This window comes from Hypomesus transpacificus, chromosome 15 (assembly GCF_021917145.1).
Source record: "Hypomesus transpacificus isolate Combined female chromosome 15, fHypTra1, whole genome shotgun sequence".
Lineage (NCBI taxonomy): Eukaryota > Metazoa > Chordata > Actinopteri > Osmeriformes > Osmeridae > Hypomesus > Hypomesus transpacificus.
In genome coordinates, this window is record NC_061074.1 from 14,873,171 (window position 1) to 14,891,713 (window position 18,543).

The 18,543-nt window shown below is 41.7% G+C and overlaps 3 protein-coding genes across 4 annotated transcripts; 1 reads left to right on the forward strand and 2 right to left on the reverse strand.

The window, feature by feature from the left end:
- Positions 1–1,161: 1,161 nt before the first annotated feature.
- treh (trehalase (brush-border membrane glycoprotein)) lies at positions 1,162–6,196 on the reverse strand. 2 transcript variants are annotated; one of them, XM_047036178.1, is made up of 16 exons: positions 6,096–6,196; positions 5,243–5,343; positions 4,947–5,094; positions 4,734–4,821; positions 4,455–4,555; positions 4,226–4,318; positions 3,910–4,026; positions 3,664–3,786; positions 3,516–3,565; positions 3,222–3,422; positions 2,803–3,020; positions 2,478–2,589; positions 2,176–2,288; positions 1,917–1,970; positions 1,614–1,800; positions 1,177–1,212 (listed from the first exon to the last, which is right to left on the reverse strand). In XM_047036178.1, the coding sequence occupies exons 1-15, from the start codon at positions 6,176–6,178 to the stop codon at positions 1,651–1,653; spliced, it is 1,752 nt and encodes a 583-aa protein (XP_046892134.1). In that variant the 5' UTR covers positions 6,179–6,196; the 3' UTR covers positions 1,177–1,212; positions 1,614–1,650. The 2 variants fall into 2 exon arrangements, with proteins under 2 accessions (XP_046892133.1, XP_046892134.1); XM_047036177.1 differs by having other exon boundaries at positions 1,162–1,800.
- Positions 6,197–6,443: 247 nt separating this feature from the next.
- ddx6 (DEAD (Asp-Glu-Ala-Asp) box helicase 6) lies at positions 6,444–15,939 on the reverse strand. The gene is made up of 14 exons (XM_047036616.1): positions 15,823–15,939; positions 14,058–14,658; positions 13,890–13,953; positions 13,653–13,757; positions 12,894–13,023; positions 12,623–12,769; positions 12,422–12,516; positions 12,132–12,254; positions 11,600–11,728; positions 11,168–11,284; positions 10,505–10,568; positions 10,303–10,404; positions 9,928–10,112; positions 6,444–9,745 (listed from the first exon to the last, which is right to left on the reverse strand). The coding sequence occupies exons 2-13, from the start codon at positions 14,255–14,257 to the stop codon at positions 9,937–9,939; spliced, it is 1,452 nt and encodes a 483-aa protein (XP_046892572.1). The 5' UTR covers positions 14,258–14,658; positions 15,823–15,939; the 3' UTR covers positions 6,444–9,745; positions 9,928–9,936.
- Positions 15,940–16,399: 460 nt separating this feature from the next.
- On the forward strand, positions 16,400–18,542 carry LOC124478352 (C-X-C chemokine receptor type 5). Its single transcript, XM_047036617.1, has 2 exons — positions 16,400–16,556; positions 17,178–18,542. The coding sequence occupies exons 1-2, from the start codon at positions 16,506–16,508 to the stop codon at positions 18,243–18,245; spliced, it is 1,119 nt and encodes a 372-aa protein (XP_046892573.1). The 5' UTR covers positions 16,400–16,505; the 3' UTR covers positions 18,246–18,542.
- Position 18,543: the final 1 nt, after the last annotated feature.

Sequence of the window (18,543 nt, forward strand, 5' to 3'; positions counted from 1 at the left end):
TGCCCCAACATCAGGTGGGAGGGGCCATTGCTACAAGGCTGTGGACACGCTAAGCCCACAGCAGCACATCTGAAGAATGGGATCTTTGGGTTTGCATGGACCACTGCACCCACTGGCCTTTTCATGTTAGCACAGTCAATCTGTTTAGTATGTTCAAGCTCAGGAGCAGTGTTCCAGTGAGTGCGTGCCCATCTTCTCTAGAGGTCCCTGGGCAGGTTGGCATTTTTTTTCTAGGAGACAAACTCTTCCTAACCTCCTGGGGGGTATTCCAGAAAGCAGGTTATGCAACAAAAAAGGTTAAAATGAACTCTCCAGGACCAGCTGACACACAATGTTGCAGCAACCTGCTGGCAATGTTGCTACAACACTGGGTGTCAGCTGGAGAGTTAACTTACCCGGATTTGTCTCATAACCTGCTTTCTGGAATACTCCCCTGGTCTCCATATATCGTCTCCATTTAATGTTTTACACTCAAGTGGTAAATAAAAATCAGTTTGGAATTCACTAGTAAAGTGAACTCCAGAACTTCAACAGAGTTATAAAACCTGTATGGCATATGGTGTCAGAACAAAATCAAGACATTTTTCATGTTCACCCGTGCATTGAATATCAATTAAGCATGGGTTTTGCAAATACTATTTAAAGTATATTTTGGAACCATATGGGCAATAACCATGTTATAAAAAGCACAATCTCTGCTTGCTATCTCTGAAGATTGGCATATACTTCCTGGACAGAATTCAATGCAAGATGGATGTCCTATTTGAACTGAGGAGCTACAATGTTTACCCGAAAATAAATGCAATCAATTCTAAACCTCCCAAATGCTTCCTACACTGTCTAGATCTGACCAATATATCTTATAAGATGCCACTATAGAGGCAGCTTAGCTCTATAAAGACTACTAATGATTTTAAACACAGAAACTGGCTTGGGCCCCAATTAATGATCCATGCAGCTTTAATTTAAGAATTTATTGGGCACATTCTACTCAGGTAATTGGTTTATTTCCATTTTTTTTTTAATGATATCAGTGCGTTTCAACCAATCAGCACATGGTCTCAAATAAACAGTTCAACATCTTACTCGCCGTTTGTATTGAAATGCCAAAACACACTAGGATCTATGCTGCAGTAGGGCAATAAACTGGGTAATTGGATTAAGTGAATTACTGTTTGTAATGTCAGTTCAATATCAGCAGGCAGGATAATCCTGTGAAGTAATGCAGCAGAGACACTTCGTTAGGAAGGGAAATACATTGCTTCAGTGATCTTCATCTCTTCACTGTACAGTTCAGAAATCATTAACCCCAGTGCAGATGCTGTGAAGTATGCTAAAACATTCATCAAAAGGAATCCTGGAAGGAAATTCATCTTAAATCACATTCTGAAAAAATAATAATACTAGAAATAAGGCACAATATCGAATCCGTGGCTGAAAGTAAAAAGTTGAAATCTTTTCTAAGTCTCTCAGCCTTAATCTGCCCTCTAAAGGGACTAGGTTTCTGATTGAGGGCTCCAGGCCAGATTACATCCCAGCATTAAAGGTGCCGGATGAGGCACAGTGCAGAATGAGGTGCAATGCGTGAGATATTCTTGCACTGTGTCACCCACCTCCAATCAACCTTCTCTCTTCCCACACAGTTGTGCTTCAGTGTACTATGAGCCAGGCACAGAAGAGCAGAGACAACAGCCATGTGAAGTTAGAAGACAAAGCTGTGAAACCACTTCCTATAGTGAGACGATCCCCATACTGGTCCAGCAGCTGCAGTGCCACCCCATTGGTCCAGCCAAATCCAAGCTACAAAAACAAAACAAATACCCAGGGCCAAGGTTTCAACCAATAAAAATACAGTTGATGTTTTTGTTTTTTTTACACTTTACACTTTAAATGAGTGGTTCTCAGTGGAGCCATACCTGAACCTCATATTCCCCACCTCCACCAGGCTTGCCATCCCCATTGACGTCATACTGCCAATGAGAAAATCACAGAGTTGGTCGGCCTGCTGTGTTAATCATAGTGCAGCAACATTTACCTAGCAATATCATTGTAACCTTCATAAAGCTACTTAATGGCATAATTTGCTTCAACAGATCTTGCGTTTAGACTACTGGGGATTTAACACTGGATTAACACACAGCTTGCTCGTTAAGTAACACTTAAGGGAAAAATCACCTTCTCAAACATGGCCTCATACTTGTCGTAAGCTACCCAATTGGTTTTGATCCACTTCTGGGCCAGCTCAAAAGCCATTTCTTTGGCTTCTACAGAGGGTAATTTTGACAAACCTGGGGGTAAAAATTGTAGGAAACATGTATCACCAACCATAAACTCTTTTTAATATCAGGCTGTCAGGCAGTATAAGCACAAATACAGGTTCTCATAAAAATCTATGAAATGAAACCTATGTAGCAATTTTGCTATTCATTATTAAGTGCATGTCTCTGGTGTACTGCTATGGCATTTGTGACAGCTACCCTCAATAAGCATATGCTGCAGTGGGGGCCAGGCATTGGGGTAGTCCCACTGCTGCCCACTATCCTGCAGTGATGTGGGGACTCCATTGGCAAACAGAGAAGCACCACTCTCCTGGATGTGTGTGTAAATGGGGGGGGAGGGGGGGTGGGGGGGGGGGGGGGGAGGGGGAGGAACAAGAAAACGCTGATACTGAGATGAGGATAATACTGACACATGAAGACCTTTGAATGATTTTTGCCCCATCTGCAGGTGCTAAGGTGCACTCCAGATAAGAAACCTAAAGAACATGTTTATGATATGCAATTTAAATAGTGAGCTCCCAACCTTCAGGTACTGCAAAGCCTTGTCTCCCATAGCAGGCTGTTTGTAGCACTGCGCCCAAATAGGAGCCAGGTTGGAAGCATAAAAGCCTGTGTGAGTCGAGTTTGTCCTCAAATTATAGTCAAACCATGCTCCTTTCTCTTCATTCCAAAGCAAAGCCTCGACAGCCTCCACCCTTCTTTCTGCAGCGAGGTTATACTGTGCAGCTGTAGAAGAATCCCCTGGGAGAACAGGTACATAAGAACCCATTCTTACAATGGGTAATCAATATTGTCTTCTACAGTCAATGACCGGAAATGGGGTTCTTAGTGACATTCGTACTCCAAAAGTACAGTTGCCAAACCAGCAGTAATTACTTTACATATAATTCCCAGATACGTTTTTATTGATTTTTTAAATTGGTTTATGTTCTCCATCCTCACCCAGTATGTGGTGAAAGGAGGCGAGTGTCCTCTCATTGCGATAGAGCAGAGCGTTGAGGTCCGCGGGGAGGATCTGGCTTGTCTGGATGTCTCTGAGGGAGCCGTTGTTATTTCCGTGGCTGTCTATGTACCAGCGGTGAGAGAAATCCCAGCCAGACTCGGCACCTGTGTTCAGTTCTGCGAACAGCCTCTCCTCAGCATCTTGGGATACAGTGCAGGGAACAGAGAGACAAGCCTCAGCATCCACAGACACGAGGACGAATAGCTTAACAAGCAAAGAGCTTTCAACATTACCTTCTGTAAGACCTGCAGCCAGCTCAATATCATCTGAGTAGGACTCGGGTCTGTAGGACAGAAGACACAGTACATTCAATACTAAGTAAGGCTTTATTATAAAATAGTTTTTTTCCCCCCCATTGTGATGATGTTGGTAGGATTATACCTTGGTAGGTCTACCAGCACATTAAACCGGTTAAGAACATGCTTTTTCCCATTGGTTTCAACTGTGACAGAACGATTCTGCATCCAGAAGCGGTACTCCTGATCCAAAGCTGGCATGACTGTTCTGCAAAGACAAAGAGTTTGGGATAAACACTGGTTGGCTTGGGATGATCAACAATATATTTCTTTTTTTAAGGTCTCTGCACTATTAGCAATGTAACGGTTTATTGAGGAAATGTTTTTATACCTGAGGAAACTGTCATTCTTCGTGGCTTGATAGTAACTCTCGACCATGAGACAAAAGAAAGGAGGCTGGCTGCGGCGCTCATAATAAATCCTCCCACCATTTGGAATAAAACCATATCTGCAAAAAAAACAGGTGAGGTGATGAAAAGGTAATAAATGCTAGACACCAGCTTACCACACAAAATCACCAGTGCACGCATCATCAGTTTTCTGAGTGACTTAATATTCAAGGTAAGTCTGCCGCAACCTGCTGTTGTCAGCTGTATGATGCTAAAGAGAGATGACGAGCGATCAGAGCTAGTGCAAACTGGGCTTACCTGTTGACGAGGTAGGCGAAGTTTTGGATCATACCCCGGGCTGTGTCTATCATCCCAGACAGAAGTAGGCCATTGATCACCCAGTAGGAATCCCTGTGTGAAACGGAGAAGCTCAAGTTGCCGCCTGCATGGGGAGATGGATGATGGAGATGCTGTCTCTGTCCCGACTCTAACCCACAGTGACTTTCCATCCAGACAGGGAGCAGCAGGAATTGGCAGCATCACTCACCAGTAGTAGAGCTCCCTGAAGCGGCCTCCTGGCACAATGACAGGGTGGGGGGTGTAGATCTGGGAGTACAGCTCGGGGTGATCCCTTACATCAGGGCGGATCTGGGAACAGAGTTGTCAGTGTAGATTTACACTTGATTAATTGGTGGATGTTTGTTTCAGCACTCTCAACACTGAATTAGAGGAAATTAAGTCTCAAGCACTTCCAACAGACATTCCAACAAACAAAGAAAATGCCACTGTAAAGCCTGATCCCAAACTGGTGTAAGTATGCTTTCACCTTTCGTCCAAGAGACTTCCACAGCTGATGCAACTTTTTTGCCCAGTCATGCAGTTTCTTGTCTGCTACTTTGTCCAGAAACTGTGCCCTGCATAACAAACCAGCTCACATATTGACAGTAGGCCTACTCTCCATTATTTCCACATCATTGCTGAACTTTACATTGTCAGCAATAGCTGAAAATTTAAATCAATAACAGTAATAGGCTCTCACTTCTCATGCCAGTCTGGTGGATTCCATGGCTCAAACTCTTTTCCTGGTTCTTCAAAATACATTATAAGGAACTCTCGTAGTTTTGAGGGCACTACAGTCATATTCGGAGCCTTTTGAGTAAGATTATGAAAAGCCAACAGGACAATGTCTGAAAGACACAGACGGCCCATTAAAAGATGCCAAAGCTACAGGCAGGGAGCGACTTGACCTGAAACTAGCCTAAGGGGTTTATATTGTTTGGAAAATATATTATATATGCTCATGCACAGGTCAACATCTCTCCCGGCTAGACTTACCAGGAGATACTCTCATCTTCATATCCACAAAGTACTTGTCATCGTCAAACAATTTTGCCATTTGTACCTGCCGCAGTACATCCCCTGTGCAGTATATTTCACTGAAGAGAAAAAGGTCAGTTTATTAAAAAAAAAAAACATTTACAACTTATTTTATAGCATTGTGTTTTACCTGGTCAGACTAATTGGCACTACTCACTACCCCAAAAGATTAAGGAAAACATTTATCACATTTTAATTAGATGGTAAAATTATTTTTGGGTGATATTAGTCTTGATGTATAGTCCTCATTTGCATTTTTGAAATGTGCACAGCCAACTGAATGAGGAATTCTTATTGTAAACAACAACTGCTACGTTGTTGACTGGAGCCTCAAAGTATTTCACAGTCCAAATAACACTGCCACTGACAAATTAAACTCTGACTTTTGAGTGGACAGATATGAGGCAAGTATGAAAGAGACAAATAGCATCGGAATTTTCTTTGTCTAAAACATTCCAATACCTTGGAAATATGTTTCACTGACAAAAAAGCTAAAATAGGAGTACTTTAATTCCCTAGGGATATACTCTGGCTCTCAATGGGCAATAAACCACTAACTGGGCAGTATCTTTCAGGCCAAGGCTCAGGCTTGTAACAAAGATTATTTTATGGGAACACAGAGCAAGAGTCAAATTCCTCAAGTCTATTGTCCTCCATGCTAGTTGATTAGGGTTATGTGTTACAATTAAAGCCACTTAAAATATGCATGTGCATACAGACAGCTTCTTGGATTCATTTCCATGAAATACTAATTGAGTTTGAATGAGCAACAGTCCCTAAAAATGGTGTCAACACATTGCCCTCTTCTTACCTGTCACAAGGTGGTGGACGACCACTTTTTACACAGTGAACAAGTATCACAACAAAGAAGCTCCACACTCCTGGGAAGGCCATGGTCGGCTGCGTCTGTCGCAGACTGAAACAAATTTCCTCTGTGGTAATATTTATAGCAGTTGTCACTCCATTCAGTTCAGATCAAAGTGCAAATTATAAACAAATATGGTGCGACGATAATTCGCCCAGCCACATTTGGAGAACTAACTGTTCCAAATGTATAAAAAGCCTGCTCACTGTATTGGTCAATGGCAACACACTGCCATCTAGTGAGCAGTGGACTGGTCGTGTTTTTGCTGAGATTAGAATTTCAACAGAAGCAAAAGGGATTTCAGTGAGCTTTATTTTTCAAACAAAAACATTCCTTCATTTCTGATAACAACCATGACATTTTTGCAACACAAACCCCACTTAAAAACAAGCTTCACTGAGGAAAGGCCAATTAAATATGCCAGATTTCCAAAGAATAAACAATTCTTAGCAGTATTTCACTTAAATTTGGTTTTCTTGACAAGGTCTTTTAAACTGAAAATCTTTTCTTCAGCTTTTTTTAAAGTGGGGAAACAAAGTCCAAATTTAAGGGCACAGTTTTATGACATAAGATTTTCTAACCCAGAACCTTAATAGATATTCCAAGTTTATTTTTATCCCAATTAATGCCCAAAGGCCACCTTCCCAGTTAAGTTGAACTGATGCATTATTCCTGGAGGAACAATCCAGTAACATTAACAAGTGATTTTACCAGCCAATGTTAAAACTAGTTTGTTTCAAGTATCGAGTCCAGGAATTATGCATCAGGGCAGCAAAATTAAAAATAAACCTCCCTCTCCCTAAAACAATTACCTGACGAATGAGACAATTTCCTTTATAAACCAATCAGAAAAGGCCAAATGTATGGCAAGATGCTCCTTGTCTCATTCTTCAAGATACAAAACCCTCCACTGTCCAATGGGACCACAGCCCATCAAAGCAGCACACAACACTCCCCAAATGACAAGATACTTCTGTGCTGAAAAGAAGAGCCATGGCTACACACAGTGATCCAAAAGTAATAAAAGATGAAAGACAGCTGCCAATGTACTTTGATTTAAACCCCTGTTCTCTGATCTAAAGTCACATCTCTTTTAGCCCATCCCCCCACCCAATTTTTTCCCAAAAAATAAAAAGTATAAGATAAAGTAAATGTAATCCTCAAAATACCCTGCAATGAGATGTGTTTTCTGGGGCCACAGTAGAAGAGAACAGAGGTTCCAGTCCTAAACAATGAGAGATGAGGATTCCTGAGGTCAACCCTATTCAAACTTTCTACAGGTGGCAAAAAGTAGGTTTGTCCTAGAAATAGGATATTTGCAATTGCTCTCATTGCATAGAACTGAACCTGGTAGAGCATCTCACCATTTCTGGTGCAAAGGGCTCCTAATAAGGGAACCACAACAATGGTCACAAGGGTTCAGTACCTCAAAAGGAGTTTAGTAATCAAAGATATCCCAATAGTACTAGCAATCCCACTCCCATACCCTTCATTCACCAAAGGGCTAAAATGATACACCTGCATACTTCGATGAGCCAATGAGATCCAGTGGACTCAAAATACTTAAACTCTCAAGCCCTGGTGTTGGTCATTTAACTAAACATTTTGGTAAAACGTCACCCCACCCTCCAACATTACCACCACCCTTTTACAGCCCACCCATCCCACCCATATGCACAAAACTCCAACACACCACTCTGCCATCTAGGCTGACCTGTGTGGAGTGAGCAGTGCAAGTCAGTGTAAATGCCTGACCCCCATGTCTCTAGTCTATCCTTAAGTGCAGCCTGTTCTGCCATTTGTTTTGTGCACCATTGTGTGGAAAGTGGCTTTTAAAAGCCACCTTGACTTGCAATGCACTCAAAGATTCTTTCCTGCTACATTAGGGTCAGATGGTTTTCCTTGATACATTACATCTTTATCAATTCTTGTTAGGGAGAGAAAAACAGATTTCCCCCCCAAACACTTCCAAAAGTAATGTACCAGTGCCAAAAGCACACGGACCAACATAACAGCTAAACATCTTGATTAACAGCAATTATCTTACTGTCAAACCAACTGCACTGCAGCAAGTAGCACTACGACATTTTACAACACAAATTTTCTTTTTATAAATTACACACACTTAGACCAGGGATCCTGGTGGGTGTCTCATAGGTCAGTAACAAGCCAAGGCTGGTGATGTGCAGAAATAAAACGATACCATCATAGTGTTCAACTACACGCTTATTGGGCCATCTTTCTATATAGCATAAACTTAGGAAAAAAATAAAATATTGTAATAATTTAAATCTAAATGTAAGTGCAGGTTTCCGTAACTGCACCCACTGTTGAATTTATAAGGGCCTTAAATGTGTCTAAATCAGCGTCAGTGACGCATTCCAACTACAACAAAATGTAATTGTGGTACATCCAAAATGAATTCGGCACGTTTGAGAATTATAAATTAATTCATGGGGCAATGTTGCAGTATTCTTCAGTTAGGAGGATGGCAGTTAAGGAAACTAAGCGCCAGTGCTGATTGGATAACTACAATCTCAAACAATCATCAACCAGCCTTTCAAAACATATCTTTTAAACCTTTAAAAATCAAACAAAGTATATACAGAGTGTACAGTGCGCCCCACGTGTTTGCAGCACATCTTGGGAGGTTAAAGTGTGGCCACCCGGTAAGGAAGGTGAAGCTGAGCAGGACAAAGGACTTTTGATCCACTTTTTTTCACCCTCAGGAAGAGGAATCCTCATGACTCTGCTGTATAGAAGGGCTGCTCAGGAGTTCTGACCAGCTCATATTGTTCCGACACTGAAAGACGAGGAGGAAAGAGTTTGGGTCTTTAGAAGCACATGCTTCTTCAACAAGTGGTCAGTCTCTGACTCTTGGAACCTTTATAAAAAAAAGAAAAGAAAAAGAAAAAAAAAAGGTCTTTCTAATCCAGTATCTTCTTGGAAAATCCCCATTTATCTTCTTCACAAAGTCAAGACTCATATGCAGCCACGCCAGCAGGCAATAATTCCACCCACTCCAGGTTATCACTATCCAAATGTGTATGGCCTGACCAAAATGCAAGTGGTTTTTCCTTCATTGGAAGGATACTGATACGTGAAACAAAATGTCGGACTTGGATGAAAGTGCAGTGTGGTATGTTTTTTGAGCTAGATGAGAATCAGGAGAAAGGGTTATTACTTTAGAACAAGTTCAGCTGCTTGTTAAGGCACTTGATTCAAATAGCTAAAAACTAGGAAACAAACAAAAACTGTGAGTGTGAAGGTATGACATGTGGGTCTTGGTGTGCTGGCATTGCAGACGTTGGTGGCTATGAATCCTCACACTAGTTCCATTGATACATGTTCTACTTGGTCCCTCCTTTCCTCCAAAGTGCTTTTGATGTCTTCAGTATTGATGTAGTGGTACAGCAAAGAGCCCTACCAAAAGGGAAACTAGTTCTTTCAACATTTGTCCGTCACAAAACACGGTCCTCGCGGTGGCCCCCAAAAAGGAAGACAGACGGAAGCTAGGTATTGAAAAAGTCCAAGACACAGAAGGGAAGGGTAAACGAAAAGGGGAGGAGCGATGGGGTGGGTGGGGTGCGACTGATCTGTGGAGAGAAAACAAAGGTGGGGGTCACACCAACCTCTGTATGAGTTGACCAAGAAAATCCTGATGCCGTAAGATATTACTTTGATCCATCAATCCTTTAACAATAATTCACTGTTACAAATGACAGACTGCCCATCCCTTCTTCTTTTCTAAATGGGACTGTTTGGCTGAGGTTCTCACCTCTCCTGCTCACAGCTTGCCATCCTCCCCGCTCTCGCTGTGGTACTCTGCCACATACAGGCTCTTGTCGATGCTGCCAGGGATGGGCTTTATCTCAGTCCCCAGCTGCTCTTCGATGCCCTTCAGGTTGAAGCGGTCGTCGTAGGTGATCAGGTTGATGGCCAAACCCAGGTGTCCAAAACGGCCTGGTCAGTGAGGGACGACAATGTCAAAGGTCAGATCATCAAACGGCTGTTCCAAACAAGAGCACAGGCTAAAGTCCACGAAGGTCAAATCACAAACCACTGTGAGGTCTGTGGGGAAATCTCAAGAGCAACTGTATCTGATTTGCATTTAAACAACTTTATAGTAGTCATCCTTTAGCGGGGTCTGTACCGGATCTGCCGATGCGGTGAAGATACGTCTCTCCCAGCTTGGGGAAGTCAAAGTTGATCACAACATTCACAGCTTGAATGTCAATGCCTCTGGTAAAGAGATCTGTGGACATAGGTTACACATAATGATGTAAAAGATATTCTACAATCCAGCTCTTGGGAGTGCAGAGAGGAGACTCTTTGAAGTAGCTGATTACACGTACCAGTGCAGACGAGGTTTCTGCACAGGCCATTTCTAAAGTCGTGGAACACACGATTGCGGTGCTCCTGGAGAATCAGAAGAGGACATTTAGGCCAAATCACAACTGGAACCCCAAAACCTACACCAGGGCTAAATACTAACAGCAAACTTGAGTGGACAAGTAAAAATACATGTAATGAGTACATTTTTATGTGTAAAGCTTTAAAACAGGCCTCATGTTTAAAGCAGAGCATTTTGTTTTCTAAAAGCAAGGATAAAATGAGCTGTGTTCATAGCAGAGTTTTTTTTACTCTCCCTCTACCTCTGGTTGTGTTTGACTTGATACATCATATAGACTGAGGGATATTCTGCTCCTCTCAGCCTGTGCTTGAACATGTAAAGCTATGCATTTTCAAGCCGAGAGCTTAATGAAGCACAACCATAATACCAAAGATGAATAAATACTTAAACCAACACTTAAATCTGCTCTGCAAATGGAATACATGCATTAATCCTAACACCCAATCAGAGGGAACATTGAGCATGTTCCTTACTACACTCAAATCTTGCAAGATAACCACTAACATAAAGCTTATGGTTTTATGTGTGGCACTGCCTGTACACTTTACACTCATAAACATGTGGTTGGCAAACTGCTATCACGGAGGCAGCACGTTCCCCTGACCTGTCTCATCTTGGCGTGGATGTAGAAACAGGAGTAGCCAAGCTGGGAGATCTTCTTGGCCAGAAGCTCCACTCTCTGAGACGAGTTGCAGAAGATTATGGACTGATTGATCTGGAGCTGAAGGAAGACAAATGCATACAAGACTCAGTATAAATACTTGCAAGATGGCATGTTCAATTCTCAAGTTCCATTGTATGGTTTAAAAACATATTCAAAGTAGAAAGTGCGTGAATGAATGAGACATGCTTTTTTTTCTTGAGCACAACCTGGTTGCTTTTACAGATTCAATCGCATCCCGCATTGGGAGTTGATAGCCTCCTTACGAAATGTGTAACCAAATGTGATTTCAAGATGTAATTTACTCTTTCTTTCTATAGGGCACATTGAAGGGCTAAGCATGGAGCAAACACTGCACAGTACGCCAGCACTCACCCTTGAGAACAGTGTGTTAAGGCAATGGACCTTCTGCCTTTCAGTAACATAGGCATAATATTGTGTCACTCCTTTAAGGGTCAGCTCCTCCATTAGGTTGATCTCATAGGGCTTTTGCAGATGAGAGTTCTGCAAAGGAGATCAAAGCCAGGGTCAGATTGTGCTTAATCAATACCGAATTAGCCACAGTTTAACAACGCACAAGCACTGCAAATGTAATACATTTTCTATGTATTCATTTAGCAGACATTTATCCAAAGCCACAGGTAGGGCCAATATGGTGCAAATACCGCCTGTACAGCAGACAAGGGACCTGCAGTACAGTCAGACAAGTACACATTTATGTAATACAATTAGCAGATACTTTTATTCAAAGTAACATACAAATAGTGCATATAGCAAGTACAGTAGAAGATCCTTGATTGTCATACCTAAAAATACATAAAGATCAAACATTTTTAAAAGGCGGTCAAGTAATAGATCAAAGTTTGATAGAGGAAAGTTTAAACTGACTCCTAAATTAACAACATACCATGAACTTCTGCACACTGAGTGGAAAGGTGGCAGAGTAGAGCAGGATCTGTCTTTGTTTTGCCATGTAGCCCAGGATCTCTTCCATCATTACCATAAAGTCCTGAGACAGGAGCTTATCAGCCTGGTGATCAAAGAAAAAGAATGAAATCAATAGCCAATACATCAAAGCTTCTCTATGAAAAAAAACAAGTAGGACTCTTCTTATGAAATCACAAATTGTCTAATGTTATTTTATAAACTAAAAATGAAAAACTTGTACAGACTTCTCAATAATCAGAATTTACTTACTTCATCCAGAACGATCATCTGCACTTTATCAACTTTGGCTACCCCTTTCTTGATCAGATCCAAGATTCTCCCAGGTGTAGCAATCACCACATGCACTGCATAATTGATTAAACGATTGAATGTTGTCGCAATCCTATACAAAAACAATTATACAAATAAAGCCATCTGTCAAAAGGCCTTCAGTCAAGATTTGTACCATACCTGTCTCATCAAGCCTCATGATGTCATCACGCAGGTTGGTCCCACCTGTGGTTGCCATGACCTTGACCCCACCCATGTGTTTGCTGACTTGGATGCATATCTGACTGACCTGCAGGGCCAGTTCTCTGGTGGGCACGATGCCCAAAGCTAGAGGACAGAATAACATGGGGTGAGCAGCAGCTAAGACATACTGATGATGGTGGAGGTAGTCCAGGCTTCCACACAGGCATCCAAAAAACCGTAGCTATTCATGTCACTTCTCTCGTCTCACCTTGTATGCAGTCCCTCTTCAGGTCAATGCGTTCAAGTAAGGGGATGAGGTAGGCTCCGCTCTTTCCTGTGCCGTTCTTTGCTCTAGCCAAGATGTCTCTTCCTGACAGCGCAATGGGAATGCTCTCCTCCTGAGGGGTACAAAAACAATCATTGATTAAACCTAAACTTTTTTTGTGTGTTCTAGGCTGTGTAGGCTGGGAGACCTGATTGCTGCAAGGTTTTTTCTTGATGTTTCTCAAAGCTCAATGTGTGATTTCCTGTTGTATTGGTAGTCCTTTTCTGTATGTTGATAAGTAATGGTACAGACATAGTCTGGTTGTTCTTACAGATGGTTGCTGGGTATGAACGTAGACCAGTATTGTCTAGCTTTTCCCTTCTCCTTGCTCCCTCCAACTTCTTGCTTTTTATTTTTCTTCCAGGATGTACAGTAATCAAAGTAGAGTAGGTACATTCTAAACATTTCATGTTGTACCATGTTTGCTTGAAGGTTAATTGATTTAATTTACATAGCTGTCAAACTATTTTCATTCTTGCTATAATTTAATCCAGTCAAATAGCTGCAATTCCTGCATGCTTGGCTAATATGAACCCACTGTCAAGTTGACCCCTTTTCCATTGGATCAAGGAGCAGAGTTCTGGTTGTTTGTTCAATATAAATATACAAAACACCCCTACAGGTGCCTTTACAAATAAATAAGAGGATGTTCAAAGTTAAACAGAAGAACGCTCAAGTAAAGGTGTTTTACTGCAAACCAACCTGGATAGGAGAAGGTTTCTCCCAGCCCATCTCAAAGATTCCCATTAGTAGCTCTCTCTTGAGGCAGTAATCTTCAAATTCATTGCCTTTAGTTGCGGTTACATCCTATAAGAAAGGATCAGGGCTTAGTCAACACAAATATGAATATGACATTCCCAAATACAAATTCCATACAAACTCAAACAAAATGTAAGACTTATTTAAGTAAGCCCTGTTTTTTACAGAAACATGACTTACTGAAGTCCTCATCCTCATGTCCTTTGGGGGGAGTTTCAAATTTTTCTTCCAGTCATCTCCAGCCCTGTAGACAGAAATCTAAATTACATCTAAAGCTGGATTGCTTACCCTTACCAAAAGCATGATTTGGGCTAAGTCGAGTACCTCACAAAGGCACCAAGAACTCACTTTATGACAGTGTTGGCTGTGGGGGCAGATTGAGAACTGCCATTGTTGATTGTGCTTCCGATCTTTGTCTGACTTTGTTGCATTTGAGGACTTCCCCCTCCTCCACCTGGTCCTCCCGCAGACTTTAGCGATCCTCGAAGTTGGCCATTCTGGTTTGACAAACCCAAGATCATTGGGTTCTCTGTTCTTGTGGCACTCATGATTCTCTAGATGTACTTCCAAATGAGTGAGAATTGTCTTTAGTGTGCGTGTGGGAGATGTAGTCCCCCCTCTCCAGGAGTTTGAGGGATCAGTTGAGGGTCCCCGCAACCTCCTCGATGATCTGATGCACTCAGTCAACTGTCTTGTTTCTTGTCTTCAGTTTCCGTAATATAAATTTTATTTGCAGAGCAGCTCATCAAAAATGTCAATAAGCATATGAGTCATTGGTACTAGTACTGCAATAAAAACAAGGATCTGGCTTGAGACACTCCTGTGACTCACTTGGGTCTTGTCAGAAGTAGCAAACCTTAGCTAGCAGCTAACTGCCAAAGTATTTGTTAGCTAGCAGGCCATTTCACTTTGTTTGTTGCCAATGTTCGTATTCTCCTCAGATTTTATCCTAGAAAACATAAGGGAAATTTGACTTGTTAGTTGAAAAAATAAGCACTTTCAAGAGTACGTGTTACCTGCCTAACTAGCACACAATTAGCTAGCTGACTTTTTTAGCCTGTTGGATAGCTAAATGCTGACCAGCTACCTAGTTCGCCAAAAAGCGGGATCTGCAAACCGACCCTGGCTCAGGCTATACCCCGCCAGAACGGAAATATTGACACAACGTTCAATGTTTACATACATACATACATACATACATACATACATACATACATACATACATACATACATACATACATACATACATACATACATACATACATACATACATACATACATACATACATACATACATACGTGCTAACGCAGTCCTGCACTGTGACCTCCACAAGTTCATTCAATTTGAAACTAGTGACATTAGCTACCGCTTTAGAAGAATTCATGACGTCCTCATGTCATGGTTCATAGCACATCCAATATAACCTGCCTTGACGATTTGGATGTCTGTTAAAGACTGCTAGCTACCATTAGGGCAAGCCTAACGATATCAGAAGGAAATCGTTGCTAGCACTGACATCATGCTTGTTCAGAATAAATGTCAACATATTAAAAATACAATTGCAAATAGTGTGTTGCTGTGAGATCAGTAAACTAGCCATCATCATCTCGTACACAACACATTGATTTGATAGCTACTTAACCATTGTAGCTAGTTACAGTAGTTAGCTTAGCTTAACACTATCTTGCGTATCATTAGTTTCGTCGTCAGAGACTATTTTGACCAACGACAACCCAATGGACCAGTCGACACTGACGACATATCTTCCAAACTCAAAAAAGACAGTGTAATGCAAATACGTTATCAACAAATTGCTTTCAACAACGAATTGCATGCTATCATTGAAAGAACCTGATTTTTAAACTCCTGATTTTTAAGCTAATCTATATAATGTGTGACTAGCGACGGTTTCAATGTTCGTCTCCAACAAATAGACGGATCCCTTGCTACCCAAGGTTAGGAAAGCAGACAGCAGAACGCACTCAAGAGACGTCGCAAGTAAAAATATATATATATATATAGCGCATTATCAACAAAATGACCAAATATCCATTGCTATGTGCATCTCAGTTAAATAAAGATGTTTGTAAAATACATCTACTGAGCAGTTACCTCGGATGGCTGTGATAATCTGTCTGGTTTCTGATGTTTTAAAGCTCTAGCTTGCTACGAAGTTCTCTACCTAGTCGGCTAATCATTTTGGTCTCAACAGAATTTCCAAGATGGCTTCCCCTGCTTTATGAACCCTCCCACATTTCGTCACCTGATTTTGACAGTTAATTAATTAATCAAACACACAGCCAAGTATTATTACTGTTCCACGAGGTACATTATTGGCCTGTAAACTACGTGGATATATATATATTTTTTCATCAAATAAATTAAGTTGCTCTGTCAAATAACGAATTTAAACCATGAAGGATTTATGCGGACGCTAATGGGGTGCAATTCATCACACGCACGAAACACTTGAGTTCTGATTATGCGATTAAACAGCAAGTCTATGGCAAACTGTTTTTGTCAACTGCGTTATGGAATATGAATCCTGGATATTGTTCAGTGTGTTTTCATTTTCAAGGGTTAATTGTTAAGTAATACATCCTTTTGTCAAAAAAATACATGCAAATGTGTAAAAAAGAGAAAAAAAAGTGTTTTCCATTGACAGCATACACTCTGGTGCACCAGGAAGTCTATAACATGCATGGTGTATCGAGGCTCATAAGACCTTTCCCTGCAGACAATAGTGTACTCTGAATTGACTCAGGCACACAAAAGGTATACAAATTACAATTATCATGGCTGTTGTGACAGAGGGACTTTATGATTTCGACACTTTTGACAATAAGGTGAGTCTCCATCAATCTATGGTCTAAAGTTGCAATGACGTATGCCTATAGTAAATGTACCCACATTCTTGCTTGGTCAGGCAACATTTAAGATATTGTCAATCTTGACAGAGATGATTTGGATTTCAACTAAATGAAAGATAGGCTGTTGAGCAGTTTAAAGCAAATGTTGCTTTTATGCTCTGTAGGATGCTGCCATAAACAGTAGATTATGTCTATGTGCTACAAAGCTCAAACATGTTCAAACTAATCTATTAGTATAACTTATTATAGTGATGTAACTATCTACTCAGGTTTATTGATGCTCAACATTCCCTTTCAGTCTTTCTCCCTTGAAATGTGTTTTAGTATTAAGTGATTTCCATTATAAACATATTTTATGTTGTATGAGTGACTGATTATTTTCAGTTGGTCATGATCACTTTGGGTAAATGGTCACAGATGGTGGATGTGAGGTTGTCAACATCCAGTAGGAGGGGAAGTGAATCTGGCCAGTTGGGTTTCCTGTAGATTTACATTTCATGGTACACTTCTCATTAAGTAATGTACTCCTATTCTAGAAGTCTGATGTCATGGCTCCTAAGACACCATACACAAAGCACATGTTTGTTCTTTTTTCAGACACTCTTTGAAGATTTGTTTAGCGGAGATGAGAACTCATCAGACGAGTCAGAGTTTGATGTCGAGTTCACCTGTTCAAGGGGGACAGGTCTGCTGTTTTCGACCGTGTTTCAGCCCTTGGCATACAGCTTGATGCTTCTACTGGGCCTGACAGGGAATGGTCTCATGCTGACTGTGCTCCTGAATCGCAGAGGCCTTCTGCGTGTCACTGAGATCTACCTGCTCCACTTGGCCGTAGCCGACCTCCTGTTCCTCTTGACTGTACCCTTTGCCTTGGCTCAGATGGTCATGGGTTGGGTATTTGGGGAATTGTTTTGCATAATGGTGGGTCTGTTGAATCGCCTTAACATGTTGTGTAGCAGTCTGCTTCTGGCCTGTATTGGTTGTGACCGTTACTTGGCCATTGTTCACGCGGTTCCCAGCCTACAGAGCCGTCGTCCCAGAAACGTGCACCTCACCTGTTTGTTCCTGTGGCTCATGTGTCTGATCTTGTCTGCCCCGAATGCTGCATTTCTCTCTGTGGCCGAGGTTCAGACCCGTCAAACGTGCAGTTTCCACAGTCACGGCATCCATGCCAAAAACTGGCGTCTGACCAACCGGTTTCTGACCCACCTCTTGTGTTTTTTCTTCCCACTGGCTGTCATGAGTTACTGCTACACAGCTGTGGTGTTTACCCTGTGCCACAGTCAGAGGAGCCTGGAGAAGCAGGGGGCCATTCGCTTGGCCTTACTGGTCACGGCGGTGTTCTGTCTCTGCTGGCTGCCCTACAACATCACCATGCTGGTGGAGACCTTGGTGGAGCTGGGGGCCCTTTCTAAACAAAGCTGTGAGGCCCGTGTCCGACTGGAGCAGGCTCTGGTGATGACAGAGTGCCTGGGGTTTACACACTGCTGTCTCAACCCCATATTGTATGCTTTTGTTGGAGTGCGTTTCCGTGGTGACCTTCTCAGGTTACTAGTTAGATGGGGCTGTGGCCGTGTTTGTCTGCCTCTCCTCAGAGCACCGCGGTCCTCTAGGTCATCAAACTCTGAGGGAGGGACAACCACTATCAATAGCACGCTCGTCTGAAAAATACCATCTCAGCTCCACCTGTCTGACTTTAAATTTTTTTGACAAACATTGTTTTATAACAGCTTATCCCTTGTACAAGCTTCATGTTTGGAACTATGCTTTCTGACTGCTGTAATTCAATTAGGATGTGTGATGTTAAATCAAATCCAAGGTGTTCAAGCACAGTACTGTCCTGTTTATCCAACTGCCAAATATTTACCATAATATTGCTTGTGCTTAATGTAAGTATAAAATAAAATGTTAACCATGTCAACCCATCTTTATTACCTTATTCTGATTTTCTCACAGACCAGTG

Excerpts from the sequence above, each read along its gene's own strand:
- treh (XM_047036177.1), bottom strand. The coding sequence starts at position 6,178 with ATGGCCTTCCCAGGAGTGTGGAGCTTCTTTGTTGTGATACTTGTTCAC. Across the intron at positions 4,027-4,225 it reads TTCGCCTACCTCGTCAACAG|ATATGGTTTTATTCCAAATG; the intron begins GTAAGCCCAGTT and ends TTTTTTTTGCAG. Across the intron at positions 1,801-1,916 it reads GTGGGGAATATGAGGTTCAG|CTTGGATTTGGCTGGACCAA; the intron begins GTATGGCTCCAC and ends TTGTTTTTGTAG.
- ddx6 (XM_047036616.1), bottom strand. The coding sequence starts at position 14,257 with ATGAGTGCCACAAGAACAGAGAACCCAATGATCTTGGGTTTGTCAAAC. Across the intron at positions 13,954-14,057 it reads ACAGCCAACACTGTCATAAA|GGCTGGAGATGACTGGAAGA; the intron begins GTGAGTTCTTGG and ends TTCTGTCTACAG. Across the intron at positions 12,517-12,622 it reads CATGAGGCTTGATGAGACAG|TGCATGTGGTGATTGCTACA; the intron begins GTATGGTACAAA and ends TCAATTATGCAG.
- LOC124478352 (XM_047036617.1), top strand. The coding sequence starts at position 16,506 with ATGGCTGTTGTGACAGAGGGACTTTATGATTTCGACACTTTTGACAAT. Across the intron at positions 16,557-17,177 it reads TCGACACTTTTGACAATAAG|ACACTCTTTGAAGATTTGTT; the intron begins GTGAGTCTCCAT and ends TTCTTTTTTCAG.